Raw genomic sequence first — 16664 nt, 5'->3', positions numbered from 1 at the left:
TTTAATTTGGAAATAACTTTATCTAACCTTTCAGGTCATTGTGTGTGTGATGTGAGTCAAATACAGATTTTCATTGTGGATTTGGTCTCAAATGTTGAACATTGGCTCTACCTAGTGGCTGCTCAAAATAACAGGCCACACTATTTTATATCTTTGTTTTTTATCTGCTGTATGACTCATTTGTTTGCATTCTCCTCTTCTCTCTCCATCATTTTCTTCCTCCTTTCCTCTTTTTTGTTTCCCTTCTTTGTTTCCCTTCTCCTTCACCTTGTTCTCCAGGAGGAATGGTTAACTTGCCAAAGGAACTGGCTATACCTAGAGAGTATCTTTGTGGCCCCAGACATCAAGAGGCAGCTGCCTACTGAGGCCAATATGTTCCTGAAGGTGGATAAGTCCTGGAAGGAGAACATGCGGAAGGTCAATAGGGAGCCCAGTGCTCTCAGAGCAGCCACACAGCCAGGTAAGAGACCATGCAACACACAAGTGTTCATAGACATGTGTGCACATGCATAAGAACATGTATATAAGCGGGCAGACAGACAAATATATGAGGTGAGTGGCAGATGGACACAAGTAGGTGCACGCAACCCTCTCTTCCACTTTTTGCTACACAGGGCTGTTGGAAATCTTTCAGAACAACAATGCTCTATTGGACCAGATCCAGAAGTGTCTGGAAGCTTACCTTGAGTCCAAGAGAACCATCTTCCCCAGGTATATACACATTCCCAAGTTTTGTTGCATTACACATTAGGAGATCATCATACTTAATTTTCTTCTCTATTCTATGGCTAATCATTGTTTCAGGCACAACAAACAAAATAACATTTTAGTTAGTTTTTAGTAAAGATGACCATTTTATTTTACTTGTGTCTGTCTCATTTTCATACATTTCCTCACAGTTTCATGAGCACCTGTTTTTTATAACTTGTATTCGCTTTGTTTAGCTGAGTACACAGTATTTTGTTCTCATTCCTTTCAATCTTCCTGTTTTTTTTTCTGTTTTCCATTATATTCTCTGCATTCTCCCCTGTCTTCACTAGATGATTAACACACCATTGATGTCATGTAGTGTAGAGAACTTTGACATTTGTCCCTCTCCTCTCCCTCCCAGGTTCTACTTCTTATCCAACGATGAGCTGCTTGAGATCTTGGCCCAAACAAGAAACCCACAGGCTGTGCAGCCACACCTCAGGAAATGTTTTGATGCCATAGTACGCCTAGAGTTTGCTCTGCTGCCCCCACCATCTTCCACAGATGTCGGATCTGTGCTGGATGCTGTAGAGGAGGACACAATCTACAGCAACAACATCCTGGCTATGGTCTCCCCTGAGGGAGAGAAGGTCTACTTTGATTTGTACTACACATCTTCAGTTTCTTTCTCTTTCTCTAACAAGCTAGCTAACCTTGTTCTTCTCCATACAAAGTTAAAAGTTAGAAAAGGGTCCCTGATTAATGTGGAAAAAGGTAGGGAGCTAATAAGACCCACACACCTTCCTGTTATTGGTCTCTTGAGTTGTCCATCAGAATTTGAACAGAAAAGAGCAAGTTGTTGATCGACCCAATGATTTGTAAAAGTCTCTTCAATAGCGTGACTGAATATTGCCTCTGAGAGCTCCATATTTCACCGACCACTCATTTTTTGCCTTCACACTTCACAAGCAGAAACAGAATCCAAAAAACTCTCTCTATCTGTTAAAAATGAGCTTTGTCAAGGCTGTCTTGTCACAGTCAAGCTGAGAGAAAGAGAGAGAGAGAGAGAGAGAGAGAGAGAGAGAGAGCTTGAGAAAGTTCCCCCTTCCCCAGTTCTCTCTCCCTCTCTCATCCTATAGTCAGTATTGAAAAATCTACACACCAGCCCCATTTTTGTGGTCAGGATGAGTAGTTTTGTTTTACCGTGATACAGCTTCCTTTCAAAATTAAACTCAGAAAATGAATGTTTAATGGATGTTCATTTTGTGTATCTGGAAATAAACACTAGACAACTTGCATATAAATATAATAAGAATACATAATGGTGTCCATGCAGGTGGGTTTCGTGAAAGGTGTGATTGCACAAGGAAATGTAGAAGATTGGCTTGGCAAGGTGGAGGAGTCCATGTTTTCTTCACTGCGACACCTTAGCAAGGCTGCCATTGCAGACTACCAGGTGAAATCCAGGGAGGAGTGGGTGGTGGCTGGACACCCTTCACAGGTACATATAGTCATACACACATGCACACACCTTGGCATCAAGTGCACCTTTAAAAACACCTAATCACACTGATATAGCACAGCTGACATATGAAAACAAGTTGCATCATTGCACTAATTTACTATTAATAGGCTGAAAATCAAACATTTACTGAGACTATTACCTATTACCTAGACTATTACCTGTAGTTTTGCTTGCAATGTTTTTATCATAACACACTGTAATCAGCTTTTTTGAAAGTCAGAATTCCCTGTTAACTGTTTCACTTTGAAAGCAATATCAGTTTCCCAGGAAATGAAAAGAGACATGCACCTTTGGATTTAACCAAGACATTTAGAAATGGTGATACAGGCTACAGACCGAAGACCTTTTTGCAATAGATCAACTGTTGCTCAGAACAAAGTGCATCCGAGTTATGCATGCACTTTAAGTGGTCAACAATGACCACAATATATCATGACACATGCGAATTTCACAGTTTCCAAACAGCTGCACTTACATGATTACAATAATGTGACTATTGTCAGTACTGTAAATAAGACAATAGTCTACCTAAGCCAGTTCCATTATTGCATAAACAAACATCCCATAACAATCCGATTTACCTGAGTATATATCAGTATTTATTTTGAAAATCCAAGGATAATTGTGAAATGAGATTTTTTTCCATCCTCATACAGCAACACGACTTTTGTGTGTGTGTGCGTGTGTGTGTGTTTGTATGTATGCATGTGCGTGTGTGCAACATACCTGTGTGTGTCTGTGTCTGTGTCTGTGTGTGTGTGTGTGTGTGTGTGTGTGTGTGTGTGTGTGTGTGTGTGTGTGTGTGTGTGTGTGCGTGTGTGTGTGTGTGTGTGTGTGTGTGTGTGTGTGTCCACCAGGTGGTGCTGACCATCTCCCAGATGATGTGGTGTCGGGACCTGGATAGCTGCCTGGAGGGAGACCATGACCACTTTGCTGCCCTGCAGGAATTTGAGCTCACCAACTTTGATGTAAGTTACAGTAATTACTGCACTGTCTATTTTCCAAGTTGTGTGTGAAGTGTGGGTGTTAAGCAGTATAATGCTCACAACCCCCCATTGCTAAAATCTAAAAACACTATGTTAAAAAGACATTGTATTATGATGCTTGGTTGAGCTTCAAGTTTGAGGAAACAAGCATACACCTTGTTTCTTGCCCAAGTACTATTTGTGTGTGCGTGTGTGTGGTTTTTGTGTCTTCCAGCGGTTGAATGCCCTAGCAGCATTGGTGCGAGGGCACCTCCCCACTTTGCACCGCAACATCATCACTGCCCTCATTACCATCGATGTCCATGCTAGAGATATTGTCACCGATCTTGTCCGTCAGAAGGTACCGTGGTTGGGCAACAAGCACATTACATTACAGTATGTCTGAACCACCAGAGCACAGCACTGTAGAGTTTATCATCTCTGTTCACTAATTCTCCCTGATTAAGTCAACACATAATGCACAAGGATAAATTATTTGGCTGGATGCATCACAATACTTTTCCCATATGATGTCTTTATAAAGAAAACGTTCCACTTTCATCAGCTGAAATTTGACGTTCAAAGTGAAAACTCAAATAGCAAAAACCCAGCTGTCATTCAGTTTCACATTCTTCTGATAACAGTTTCTTTCAAAAGAACAATGTTCTGCTGAACCAAGGGTATAGGAATTGTGTAATTGAGCCTAAAAATTAATTTGGATTGGCAGTAATGAAAGTTTCTGCAAACTAATGGACCATTTGCCTTTGAACAGCCTGTACTTGCAAAACCTTATGTCTCATAGCAGTACCAGAAGGTCAGGGATGATCTGTACAGCAGCTGCATTGATATATGTTGCTGCTGCAAACTCATGTAGATTACTCTTTATCTGCAACATTGTGCATCAAAGATACATATCTTTGGCCATTTTTGGCATATTATAATAAGTGTAGGTGCTGATTGGGGATTTGTAAGAGTTTGTCAGTTGATCAGAGAAGAATAGCTCACAACCCTCAGATAACTCAGCTTTGTCCTCTTCAGGTGGACTCCAGCTCTAACTTCGAGTGGCAGAGACAGCTGCGTTACTATTGGGACCTCGACTTGGATAACTGTGTGGCCACCATGGCTCTGTCCACATATATCTATGGATATGAGTACCTGGGAGCCTGCCCCAGGCTGGTCATCACACCACTTACGGTAACAAAACTTAACACAACACAAATACTCAAAAGGTCAGAGATGAACATAGGACACATACAGATAGACAGACACATGGCGTATTTGTATTTATATCTTACATATTCTCTCAGTTGTCTTCAGCGTGATCCTTTGTGCACCTCTACCCCCTGTCTTGTATATTTCTCCCTGTTTGTATATCCAGGACCGTTGTTACCTGTGTCTCATGGGGGCTCTCCAGTTGGACCTGGGTGGAGCCCCAGCCGGGCCAGCAGGGACAGGCAAGACAGAGACCACTAAGGACCTTGCCAAAGCGCTGGCTATCCAGTGTGTGGTGTTCAACTGCTCTGATGGACTTGACTACAAGGTCTGCCTGGGACAACTACTCCTCTTGCCTCCTATCTGATAATTAGGGTCCGGGCAGCCTATGCTGCCAGGACACTATTGTATTCCTACGTGTTCTTTCTTCTTCTTTCTTTCTTCTTCCGAGGAAATCATACTTGCCATGGATGAAAAATCACCAAGCTTTGCACAAAGGTCCAGTCCCATGCCAGATTACGTCTGCTACAAACTCAAGCCAATAGTCCTGATGGTGGCGCTATAGCAAGCCTCTAAAGTTCAAAACTTTGAAAATTCTTAACAAATCAACCATATGTGCTACAGCTTCACAACTTTCATCAAACTGTAGCCCCAATACTGAAGAAACTTTTGTGCACTCAAACTATGAAGTCCATCACTCTGTTTTTTTTTTTCCAAAAACTGTAAAACTTATTAAACCTAACTCCTCCCACAATTTTTGCTCAATTGACACAAAAATCGATACAGAGCATCTTCAGACTGTCCTACACAAAGGTTGTTTCTCAGATTTTTGATTTATCAAAAATTGAGCCTACTAAGCATCAAAATGTTTGACTGTAAATGGTACTGTAAACGTATACCTGCAAATTCTCACTAAATAAATCTTCAATGTTCATGAAAAAATGGACAAAATTCTAGAGTCATGGTAGATGATGTGTGGCGAATTTCAAATGTGTATCTCAAAAACTGAATTTTTCACAGCATTTTGAATTTTGCTCTCATGTGAACAATTGGAGTCAATGCAAAAATGGCATTTTTAAACATCAGTTTTTCACTTATGGAGCAAATCAATCATTGTTAAAAACAAATGATCAACATCTCCATGCTGTCTAGATGAAATATGTGTATTTTCAGATTTTTGTCTTAATAACAAAATTTTTGACAGCTGTTTAAAATCTGCCTTTCCATGCATGGCTGCCTGCTGTCCTGCAGGTCAGTGATTGGCTCAGTCAGTTTGTGAAGCTACATGTACATGGAGTTCAAGCCTCAGCTTGTGCAAGATTCCCACGTGTGAAAATTCACCAAACTTTGCACAAAGGTCCAGTCCCATGCCAGATCATCATTGTCAGATTTTTGTCTTCATGACTTATTTATTTAATTTACAGTGATTTGAAATCAGCCTTTCCATACATAGGCGGCTGCTGTCATGTGACTGGCTTAGTCAATTTGTGAAGCCTCACATGAATTGACACTTGCCAATTAGCTCAGTGAGATAGAGCGTTGTCCTTCATGCCAGAAACTGTGAGTTCAAGTCTCAGCTGATACAAAATGCACATAAGAATGGCACCTTTCTTTTCATCTTCCTATTCTCTTTTGTTGCTCAGAACTGCCTAAACTTGCCTGGCCCTGACCATTGCTGCGCAGCAGCTATAATGTTTATTGTATTTTAGTCTGCTGTGTTCATTTTGTCCCTATTGTTCCTCCATAGTCTTGTCAGCTTGTTTGTCCTCACACCTGCCCTGCATTGTCTCATTAGCCCCGCCCCCCGTGTTGCATGTCTTTGTTGTGTCTTGGCCAATCATCTGTCCCCTCCAGGCCTGTGTCCTGCCCTTTTCTTACCAGTTGTGTCAATCAGTTCAGTTTAAGTTCATATTCTTCTGCTTGTTGCTGAGAATTGCTTAAAACTGCCCGGACCCGACCCATCGCTGCACAGCAGCTATAATTGTGTGTTTGATCCTGCCTTATTTTTATCTTTCTTTCTTTCTTTCTTTCTTTCTTTCTTTCTTTCTTTCTTTCTTTTTTTTTCCTTAATGTCATTTAGCACTTTTTCTCCAGCTTTCCATAGAATTCCCCTGTCATTGTGCTTTTCTCTCATTGCATGTGGAAAGGATTAGGATTTGTCCAGTGCCTGACCCTCACTGTGCCCACCACATGATGCCACTAGATGGTAGTGTAGCAAAAGCAGTAAAACTATATGGCCTGTGCCAGTTAAAGCACTGATAACACATAACACTGATTCTTGGGAATTTGGATAAATCATGTCCCACTAAGAAAAATGCTATTTCTGTTGGAAATTTACAACATTTTAATGAATAAAAAGAATCAAGGGCATAATCAGGGGGTCCTTTGCACATTTGTAAGGATCTTTTATAGGTTTATTTTTAATTTGTATTAATTTAATGATTATATGTTGGCCCATGGCCTACAAAACCAGTTGTCCTCGGATAGGATATAATCATTTCAACTTGATTAAAACAACAAAAAGTAAAAATTTCATTGAATAATATATTTACTACATGAAAGAGTACATCATAATATGTATTAAAAACTACAAATAATGAGTTTTGAACAATATTTACTATTATTTTGTAGTTGCTCAAAATGTGTCCCACATATTCGTCACCACCATCAGATATTTATTTAAAAAATAATAATAAAAAAAACTACAAGGTCAATTACATTCCTGAGGAGCCCTTTTCAAACCTTAAGCTCTACTGCATGCTTCAAGACCACTCAGGCTCCTGTAAGTTTTCTATTTTCTCTTAGATCTCTTCATATTTTTGGACACTGCTACTGTCACAACCATAACATGTCAACACCGTCACTTTTGTATAAAAAATAATAGATTAGATTATGGCATAAATGTATACTTTTTAAGAAGAGGTCTGATGCAGGTGGCAACAGGGGGGAAACAAGATGGCTAATGTGAACAACTCATGCTTATCATGTGAAAGAGTAGGTTTTTGTCACCACTGTCAGACGTCACCACCGTCAGGTTTTCTGACGGTGATGACTGAAGTCTGAAAAATGCTTATAACAGTGCTCAGGATTCTTATTTTTTGTACCAAATAGTTAAATAAAGTTGTTAAGCAAGAAGCCATTGACTTGAGTGGTATAAATTTTGGAATTGTATGTTGTAATGAGGCCACTGTCACCACCGTCAGATTAGTGTCACCACCGTCAGAGTTTCTTTGGTGCTGTTGAATTATTGAAGTATTAGTCTCTTTTAATACAAAAATATGTTTTTCAAATAAAAAAAAAAAAAAACATTACAGTGACGGTGTTGACAAAAACAAAGTAGCCTAATAACTGGAAAAACGCCTATTTTATGAAAAAAATGCAAAAGTTGCACCGGTACATTGCTGAACAGCTAAGACCTTGGCCTATAATGATATACCTTCAGATTTTGTAATTTAACTCACTTTTTTTTTTCAAAATTAACTCCTGAATCAGTGATAAGAGATATACAGAGCCTTTATTGAGTCTTCCCTAAAATGTGTCTTTAGCTATTTCTGTTTGTTCTTATGACATCTTAGTGTCATTAAAGTAGCATCAGGTGTGTTGTCACTTTCATGTTATGTATTAATGTGAGAGCCAGTCCTAGCTCTCTGACTTGGTCCAAGGCAGTGGCATGCCAGTGAATCATAGTATACTGCTTGATGTTGAATGAAGCATCAATCCAGGGATAGAATTTCATCCGATCGTAGCTGAATTTCAAATTTAAAATCACTTTATAAAAAAATATAACATAATCACCAGAATTACATTTGCATCATTGTGTGGTGGGATTGAGACATTAGCTTCAAAGACACACACCTTTAGCCCCCTGAGACTATATCATTGTCAGTAATTAAGATTTTCTATGGCATCTTTAATCTTACAGATTACCTCTCTCTCTTTTTCTCTCTCTTTTTTGTTTCTCTCTCTTTCTCTCTCCATCTTTACTTATATCTGCCCCTGCTTCTGTTTCTCTGTCTCACTAGTATAGTGGACACATCTCCTCAGTTATACAGCTAATGCAGGCTGATGAGTTTGCTTCAGTCAATTTAAATCAATCATCAGTTTTGTTGTTTACATACAGCCCTTGCATACTCATACTTTTCAATTCCTTTCTTTTTAATTGTTTCTACTTTTGTCATTTCTTGAATACTCATTTACTCAAACTTCCAAACCCTTTTCTGTCTGGCTAGAATTTTTTGCAATTAATTGCAGAGGCTATCTTACTCACTTTGTACTTCTCAGACTCAGCCTTGAAGCTTTCTAACTCTCTCCCTCTTTCTTAATTCTTTCAACTATGTACTTGTTTTACAATAATTTTGTAAAACAATACATACTTCTTTATTACTCACTGAAAAGACAAACAGTTTTTTTTCTTGATTACTTCCACTTTCTTTTTTATTTGTTTATTTATTTTTTGTCTTTTTTATGCTCAGCTTAGAACTCTCCATATACTTTTTCAACAATTTGTACTCTTTTTTCCATTTCTACTTGTACATGCCCGTGAGCAATAATATCATGCAGTCAGCAATCACACACATTTTCTCCAGAAAATGCACTTTTCTAGTTAGACCGTGTTGTTTTCACAACTTGCTCTACCAATAATGTGTATATAAATCATTGAAACATGGTTCAGTACCTTACACCACAGCCATGTCCATGATTCACAACAATTTCTTGCCATTCTGCCTCATTCTGCTGTGTTGCTTACTCCTTCTGCTGGACGCTCTAAGCTAAAACCTACTGCAGCATGTCTAAAACACACACACATACACACATTGAATGTAGACCGAATTTTTTATTGATTGTTCTGAATTTTGAATCTTATTTTGGTACTTTACTGTTCCCGTTAGGAGTGATATATCATTTTCTTATATTTAACCAATTATACTCTTCCAGATGATGGGGCGCTTCTTTAGTGGTCTTGCCCAATCAGGAGCATGGTGTTGTTTTGACGAGTTCAACCGTATTGACATCGAGGTGTTGTCTGTCATTGCACAGCAGCTCATCACCATACGAAATGCTAAGGCTGCTAAGGTATACCTGCTCGCTCACCCGCACACACACACACACACACACACACACACACAAACACACTCTCAAACACACACGCACCCCAGTCTCCATAGTATTTTACACTTTTTATGCATGCTCTGTGTGTTTTGCCATGCACGCATTGTGGCTTTCAAAAGTCAAATTCAGGTCAGTCAGTCAGTGGTCAGGCTTGGCTCCTCTATATCAGTTTGATGAATGTCAGCTATCAAACTTCATCACAGCTGACTGAAAATAATTTCCTACAAAGCATAGCAATATTTTATTGATCAGTATCAAATTATTTAAAGGAATCAAACACTGTATTGTGACATATAAGGCTTATAGCGTTCCTGCATTTTTTCTCATATACTGTATATGATAACTATCTTAGTGGCAATTAGCTTGCATTGACTTACCCAATACATAATTTATGGTGACATACTGTATACATGGCCATCAATATTCATACTATGGCATTTTGTAACAAAGTACATTGCTCTGTAAGCAGTTATAGAGTGTATGTAATATGTATAGCCGACATGAAGGCAGTTTTACAGGTGTAGGTTTGTTTCTCACTAACAATTGATTGTTCTCAATAATAATTCTGCTCATAATGTTAAAAAGTGTGTCTTATCCTGGCATTGCAACAGTATCCCTAAAGCCTGAAGCACATGTTACTTTTTGCTATTCAAAACATATCTAGCTGAATGTTAAATTTAGTTTAGAATGCCAGCCGAAAAAAGTAAATGACCAATTGCAAGGCTAGCTGTAGCAACATGGTACAATGATATTGCTGATGTTAACTAGCAAGCAGTTAGACTAGCCTTACTGCATTCTCCATACAGTACAAGACAATTAGCTATGGAGCCAGAGCATAGATCACGTTCAAATAAAATGGCAATCATTCAGTTATAACTCGTCACAGTGTATGTACCATTGCACAGTATGTTGTCTGAATTTGCTTGCATAAATTACTTGCATTTCTGAGCTATCACACAGACACAAAAACACCATAATTTATCATTTAACAATTTACCCTCTGTAACCCCACATAGCTGTCAAGGTTTAGCTTTGAAGGCCGGGAGATCAAGCTGGTGATGACGTGTGCTGCTTTCATCACCATGAACCCGGGCTACGCTGGCAGGACTGAGCTACCCGACAATCTCAAGGCTCTCTTCAGACCCATAGCCATGATGGTGCCAAACTATGCGCTCATTGCTGAGGTAGCAAGCTTTCTGTGTGTGCCTTTTGTTTGTGCTTACTGATTTTCTCTGCATTTTGCTCTGTTGTCTTTCATCTTTGCTGTTCTCTCTCCTCTCTTCTCCTCGTTTCCTTTCCTCTTTGTCTATCCCCCATCGCCTCTCTCTCCCTCTCTCTGTCTCTCTCTCTCTCCTCTCTCTCCTTCTTTCTGTTCTGCTCCCTCCTCTCTCTCTCTCTCTCTCTCTCTCTCTCTCTCTTTCTCACTCTCTTCCTGCCTCCAGGTGATTCTGTACTCAGAGGGTTTTGAGTCCAGTAAGACCCTGGCTAGAAAGATGACCCAGATGTACAAGCTGTGCTCCGAGCAGCTCTCCCAGCAGGACCACTACGACTTTGGCATGAGGGCTGTCAAATCTGTGCTGGTCATGGCTGGGTCAGAGACACACCCATACTTCTAAACACACATATACACAGACACACACCAACATGTATACTCAGCACACACATTTACATGTGTACATAATAGAAATGTAACTACAGAGACAAGCAAACATTCACTCATTCAGAAATGTCCCTGCGAGACAATTCTGAGTTTGTCATGAGGACCATCGAGTATTCTTTGATTATAGATTGGATAATACACACACACACACACACACACACACACACACACACACACACACACACTCATCAATGTACAGAATATGTTATGAGAGGCTACTAAGGTTTAGTGGAAATTATGTAAAATAAGCAGGTCTCATATTTGTGTCCAACAGAGCAACAAGTTATCATTAATCGGTTAGGCAATCTGGCTGGTTGCGTAGTTCTCTTACACCCAGCAAATATTTTATTGATGGCGTTGTAAGAAGTGTACGGGAAGCTGCAGACTCTGTACCAGTTATGACTCAGACTAAGATTAGAGGGTAAGTGCTTCTGAATGTTGAAATGACCTCATTCTTTCTCGCCGTGACTACGGCAGATAAAAGGAAATGAGCACTTTTCTGAAGAGTGCCATCTGCGTGAAATTCCTTCACTGAGCCAAAGACACACTGTTCCCCACATGGCTCTCCATTGCTTAGATCACTTTTAGGTTAACTGAGAGTCAATGGGTCTCTTATTATTGTTATCTTGTTTTATTACTCATTTTCTCTTTTTTCATGACAGATTGATTGATTGATTGTCTGCTAGTGGACTGATAGGGCTGACATCCTTATTTTAGTATGTGTGTCATAGCTGCTGCTTTGACTCTTTACTTTCACAAAAACAACTGAATTCACCTGAAGCTGAACAGAAGCACACATGACAGTTGCTCTCTAGCAATCAGTTGGATAGATTTTCATTTTGGAGTAGAGGCGTAAGAACTATGTTTTATATTAAAGGTGTGAGTGAGTGAGAGTGCATCTGCATACATATATGTCTGATTTCCTTTAAACCCATATATTTCTATTTATGATACAATATGATAAATTACGCTTAATTGTCTTGTCTCAACTCTCAGCACTGCTGTTCCACAGGAAATGTACATTCAGCACAATTACATAGATGCATGTAGGAGTAACAGATTATCACAGATTCTTCAGATTTGTCTCACATCTCCACATTAGATCACCACATTCATGTTGTGTGCTTGTGTGTACAATCTGTGCATCCGTGTATGTGGTTTTATCCTCTTCGGTTCTGTCTGCTTCCTTCTATTATTCATGAATTTGTTAGAGAACAGCCACTGGGACATTATCATTAAACCTGATTAACTGGGCTTTTAAAAGGAGAGCGATATGGATAAGTAAGTGTGGACAGTGTTTGAAGAGATAAAAGAGAGAGACAGAGGAGGTAGACAAAAGACAAGAAAGTTTTGAGAATGGATAACTTTGGATGCAGCAAAGCACAATATCATAACTGTTCCTGCTCTTGACCATATGTAGCAAAAGTCATGCTTTAGACTATTGTTGTAGAATGGCTTAAGCTGTGAGACCAGTGTAATTGGCCTGTGATTCATTGTCTGTCTTTCCTAGATATTGCACCTCTGAGTCTCCTTGTTGCACACTAAACACACATTCATTATTTCTCACTCTAATGACGCTACTTTTTTTTCTTTTTTTGGTTTTGTTTTGTTTTTTTAATAGATAAGCAAGCTTACTGTGAAGAGTTGGCTGCACAATATTGAATTCTCAACTCACACCAACTGCTTATTATCCTGATTACAATTGTTTTTGTAATGAGTCTATTTTGCAGCAGTGTACATTCATTAGCCTACCAGCTACATTTATAGAGTCGCCTGAATACTCACATCGCCACTTTTGACCATTGCAAAAATACATGCAGCCAGGCTTCATATATATTTTTGGTTAAAATCTGCATTATACAAATGCTGTGCTGATTGTTATGGAAATGTACACACATAGATAGATAGATAGATAGATAGATAGATAGATAGACAGATAGATAGATAGATAGATAGATAGACTTTATTGATCCCAACCAGGGAAATTCTGGAAATGGATGGATAATGGATTTGGGGGCAGTTTCCCAGATAGGGATTAAGCCTAGGCATAGACTAAAATGCCCTTTGAAACTGGAATAACTAATTCACTGTATCATGGATTAAAATAGTCCAAGATTTATCTTATTCTAGACAAGGAAGCAGATCTAACTTCAATTTACTGCTGTTTGACTGAGGATAAACAATATTCTTTTTCTCTAATTCCACACAAATCTGGGCTTTTTTAGATCCAGAATAGGTTTCATGAGCATCATTAAGTTTTGAAATCAAAGTTGTACTTAACAACCGTTTTATATAAATAAATGTACATTTTGATACTTTGATAATACTATCGCCAATAGCTAGTGATGTGCAGATTGCAGTTACATCTGCACCGGGGATCAGGTGGGTAGGATCATAACAATTAACATTCTGATTAATAGCAGATTGGTGAAATAATACATCCTTAATGAAGAAAATATTAATTCGATTCTCTAAAAAATATCCATGTGGGTGTAGGTCTCTAAATTAGAGAAAATAATTTATGAGGATGGATCATTTTTGCATACACGTGGATTTGGATGACATCCGAGCCAATCTACGTATCACAGCTGCTGAAAATACCAGGTGCCACAATACTGATTGGGTGTGTTGTACAACAAGTGCCTCAAAGTTTCAACCCCTAGAAGACAGTGCAGCAGACGATTTAAACCTTAGAGTATGTGATTTAGTGTTGTGTTATTCATTAAAATTTAATCACGGGCTGCACAGACTAGAAGCATCTAATTTCAGTTAAAGATATATTGTGGAGTTAATTTTTAGGCTGTGATTAACTATTACAGTTTAAGGCTTAGCCCTGTTTTAATTTAATCTCTTAACAGGAAGCTGCCTCTTGAAGTATTACTTTTATTAGATTTAGGTTTTTCTTTGTCATTTTTCTGGCATTGAAGATGATGCAGTGATGACAGTGATAAAGAAGAAGTAGCTATCAGGCACAACTTAGCTAATAACAGTGATGAACAACATATATACTGACTCAAAATATCTCTGCAAAATTGTATGACTATTCAAGAAAAAAAAAAAAAAAGAAACCAGTATAATGTGAGAATATTTCCCAGCTCACACTGTAGGTTCTACATACTTCAGCATTGTAAGTAATAAAGCACATATGTTCTCTCTTAATAATATTAGTTTGGGATGCATCTTTGACTAATCAATGGACTACCTGCTTGAAACTGCTTGGTACATAACACTGTGTATGTAAATCCTAAGATATGTAGTGATGTCTTTGTACTCAGGTCACTAAAGAGAGAAAGTCCTCACCTCAGTGAGGATGTGGTCCTTATCAGAGCACTGAGGGACTCCAACCTGCCCAAGTTCCTCACGGACGATGCCATGCTGTTTGGGTAAGCCTGTCAGCCACTTCCCCCGCCCCCTCCCCACATCACTCACTCATGTAATCTTCTAAATGTAAACATAATGAAAAATCATATATCATTGCATTGTAAGACTAAAGGAGTGTGTTTTGTGGTGGGGTGTGGGTGTGTGTGGCATGCCTTTTCCCGTCCAGTGGCATCCTGTCAGACCTGTTCCCTGGTGTATGTATCCCAGAACATGATTATGGCGTGTTACATTCAACCATCATGGAGTCTCTTGTCAAGCGCAACCTACAGCCTCTGGCTAACATGACTAACAAGGTACAAGTGAGGAGGAAATCCTCCTTTATTTTGTTGAATTATATCCTCAATATTTATCTGCTTATATATGTAAATCATTTATAATGCTTTACTTTATCATTGACTCATTCCAGTATATTAACCTGTGCATTACACTATAGAGAAGTATTGCAAGCACTCTAACACATAGGATGCAGTAATTCACTTGAGATATGTTCACATTATTTATTTATTTATTGCCTAAGTGACTAATGTGGCATAATCACACCAATCATGGCACACAGGAGCAGTTTGGTAGTGAAAATCACAGTCGCTCAATATTGTAATCAAACAGACTTAGACTTTTAATTGTTGGGGGCAAGGTCTGATGACAAAAGGCGATGTCTTGTGTCTTGATGTCTTGTCAACCACGTCAATCAATATTGTACAGCTGGATACATGTTACATGGTGACCCTTAAGGACATGTATGCATGTGTTCCTTGGGTTTGACAATGATCAGTACTTTTTGGATTCATTACTTTATATGAACAAAGATTGGTCCCATCTTTGGGTTCATCATTACAAATGCATAATGCACAGTTGAGCTGTGTTCAAATCCACAGAATTTTATTTTAAAACTAGTGGTGATCCCAGTATTTATATAGATACCAAACATATCCTGCTGAATTACAAGACATCATTTTATGGGAAATTTAAAGGAAAATCAGAGTTCAATTGGTTAAGCTACTTTCTCTGTTCTATCTTTGTGTGTGCGTGTGTGTGTGTGTGTTTTCTGTGTTTGGGTACAGTAGTCACCTGTACAAATTTGGTTAGTTGGGTAAACCATATCCCATTATTGTAATTTGTAATTATCATATTTCTCTCAGTGTGCCTTCTTTTCACTCTTTTTCTCTCCTTCACCCTACCTTCTCTCCCACCAGGTGATCCAACTATATGAGACCATGATAGTGCGTCATGGTGTGATGCTGGTTGGGCCAACAGGTGGAGGAAAGACCACAGTCTACACCATCCTTGCAGACACTCTGGAAACACTCCACCGCACAGGATACGGGGCCAACAATCCCTTCTATCAGCCTGTCAAATCCTATGTCCTCAACCCAAAATCTGTCACAATGGGCGAGCTCTACGGAGAGGTATATGGATGGGTGGCTAGATGATTGTTGATGATGGCTGAGATGGAGTCTTGTTCTGTCTTTTTCTGTTTACTCACTCATACTTGCCTAATTTTCACCATTCAGGTGAACACACTGACCCTTGAATGGCGGGACGGTCTGATGGCACTGAGTGTACGTGCAGCAGTCAATGACACCAGTGATGACCACAAGTGGATCATCAGCGACGGGCCAGTGGATGCCCTGTGGATCGAGAACATGAACACCGTATTGGATGACAACAAGATGCTCTGTTTGGCCAACAGTGAAAGAATCAAACTCACCCCTTCCATACACATGGTGTTTGAGGTTAGCGACTCTAAAGGAATTCATGTTCTATAAGTGTGTAGTTGCATATGCATTAAAAAAAAAAAAAAAAATTGCCCTTAACAGTAAGTCTATGCCACCTAGTAAACTGAACTAGGAACATATGGTTAACTGGATCTTCAGGTGTGGGTATGGCACACAAAGGAATAATATGGCACTTTTCCATTAGCACCTACTCGGCTCTACTTGGCTCAACTCTACTCGATTCAACTCGGTTTCGGTGGTTTTCCATTACAACTGAGTACCACCTCATCGTGGGTGGAGTCGTCATAGCAAGGCAACGCACCGTCCAGCTCCCTCTGGATTCTTTGGTCCGCCACCAAGAACAAAAAAGTCTCCACCTCTTCATTTGACCACGGTACCGGTTTGCT

At 39.2% G+C, this 16664-nt stretch overlaps 1 protein-coding gene across 1 annotated transcript in view; it reads left to right on the top strand.

The window, feature by feature from the left end:
* The window catches only part of dnah6 (dynein, axonemal, heavy chain 6), a 101757-nt gene that overhangs the window by 19117 nt on the left and 65976 nt on the right, over positions 1–16664 (top strand). The window contains exons 24-38 of the mRNA XM_030056308.1: positions 280–460; positions 615–711; positions 1112–1340; positions 2027–2191; positions 3073–3183; positions 3416–3541; positions 4219–4374; positions 4559–4720; positions 9328–9465; positions 10518–10685; positions 10944–11092; positions 14437–14544; positions 14709–14835; positions 15736–15948; positions 16054–16275. Of these exons, the coding sequence (XP_029912168.1) occupies positions 280–460; positions 615–711; positions 1112–1340; positions 2027–2191; positions 3073–3183; positions 3416–3541; positions 4219–4374; positions 4559–4720; positions 9328–9465; positions 10518–10685; positions 10944–11092; positions 14437–14544; positions 14709–14835; positions 15736–15948; positions 16054–16275 (2352 nt within the window). The remainder of the gene's footprint in view (positions 1–279; positions 461–614; positions 712–1111; positions 1341–2026; positions 2192–3072; positions 3184–3415; positions 3542–4218; positions 4375–4558; positions 4721–9327; positions 9466–10517; positions 10686–10943; positions 11093–14436; positions 14545–14708; positions 14836–15735; positions 15949–16053; positions 16276–16664) is intronic.

This window comes from Myripristis murdjan, chromosome 1 (assembly GCF_902150065.1).
Source record: "Myripristis murdjan chromosome 1, fMyrMur1.1, whole genome shotgun sequence".
Lineage (NCBI taxonomy): Eukaryota > Metazoa > Chordata > Actinopteri > Holocentriformes > Holocentridae > Myripristis > Myripristis murdjan.
This window is presented reverse-complemented; position numbering and strand designations above follow the sequence as displayed.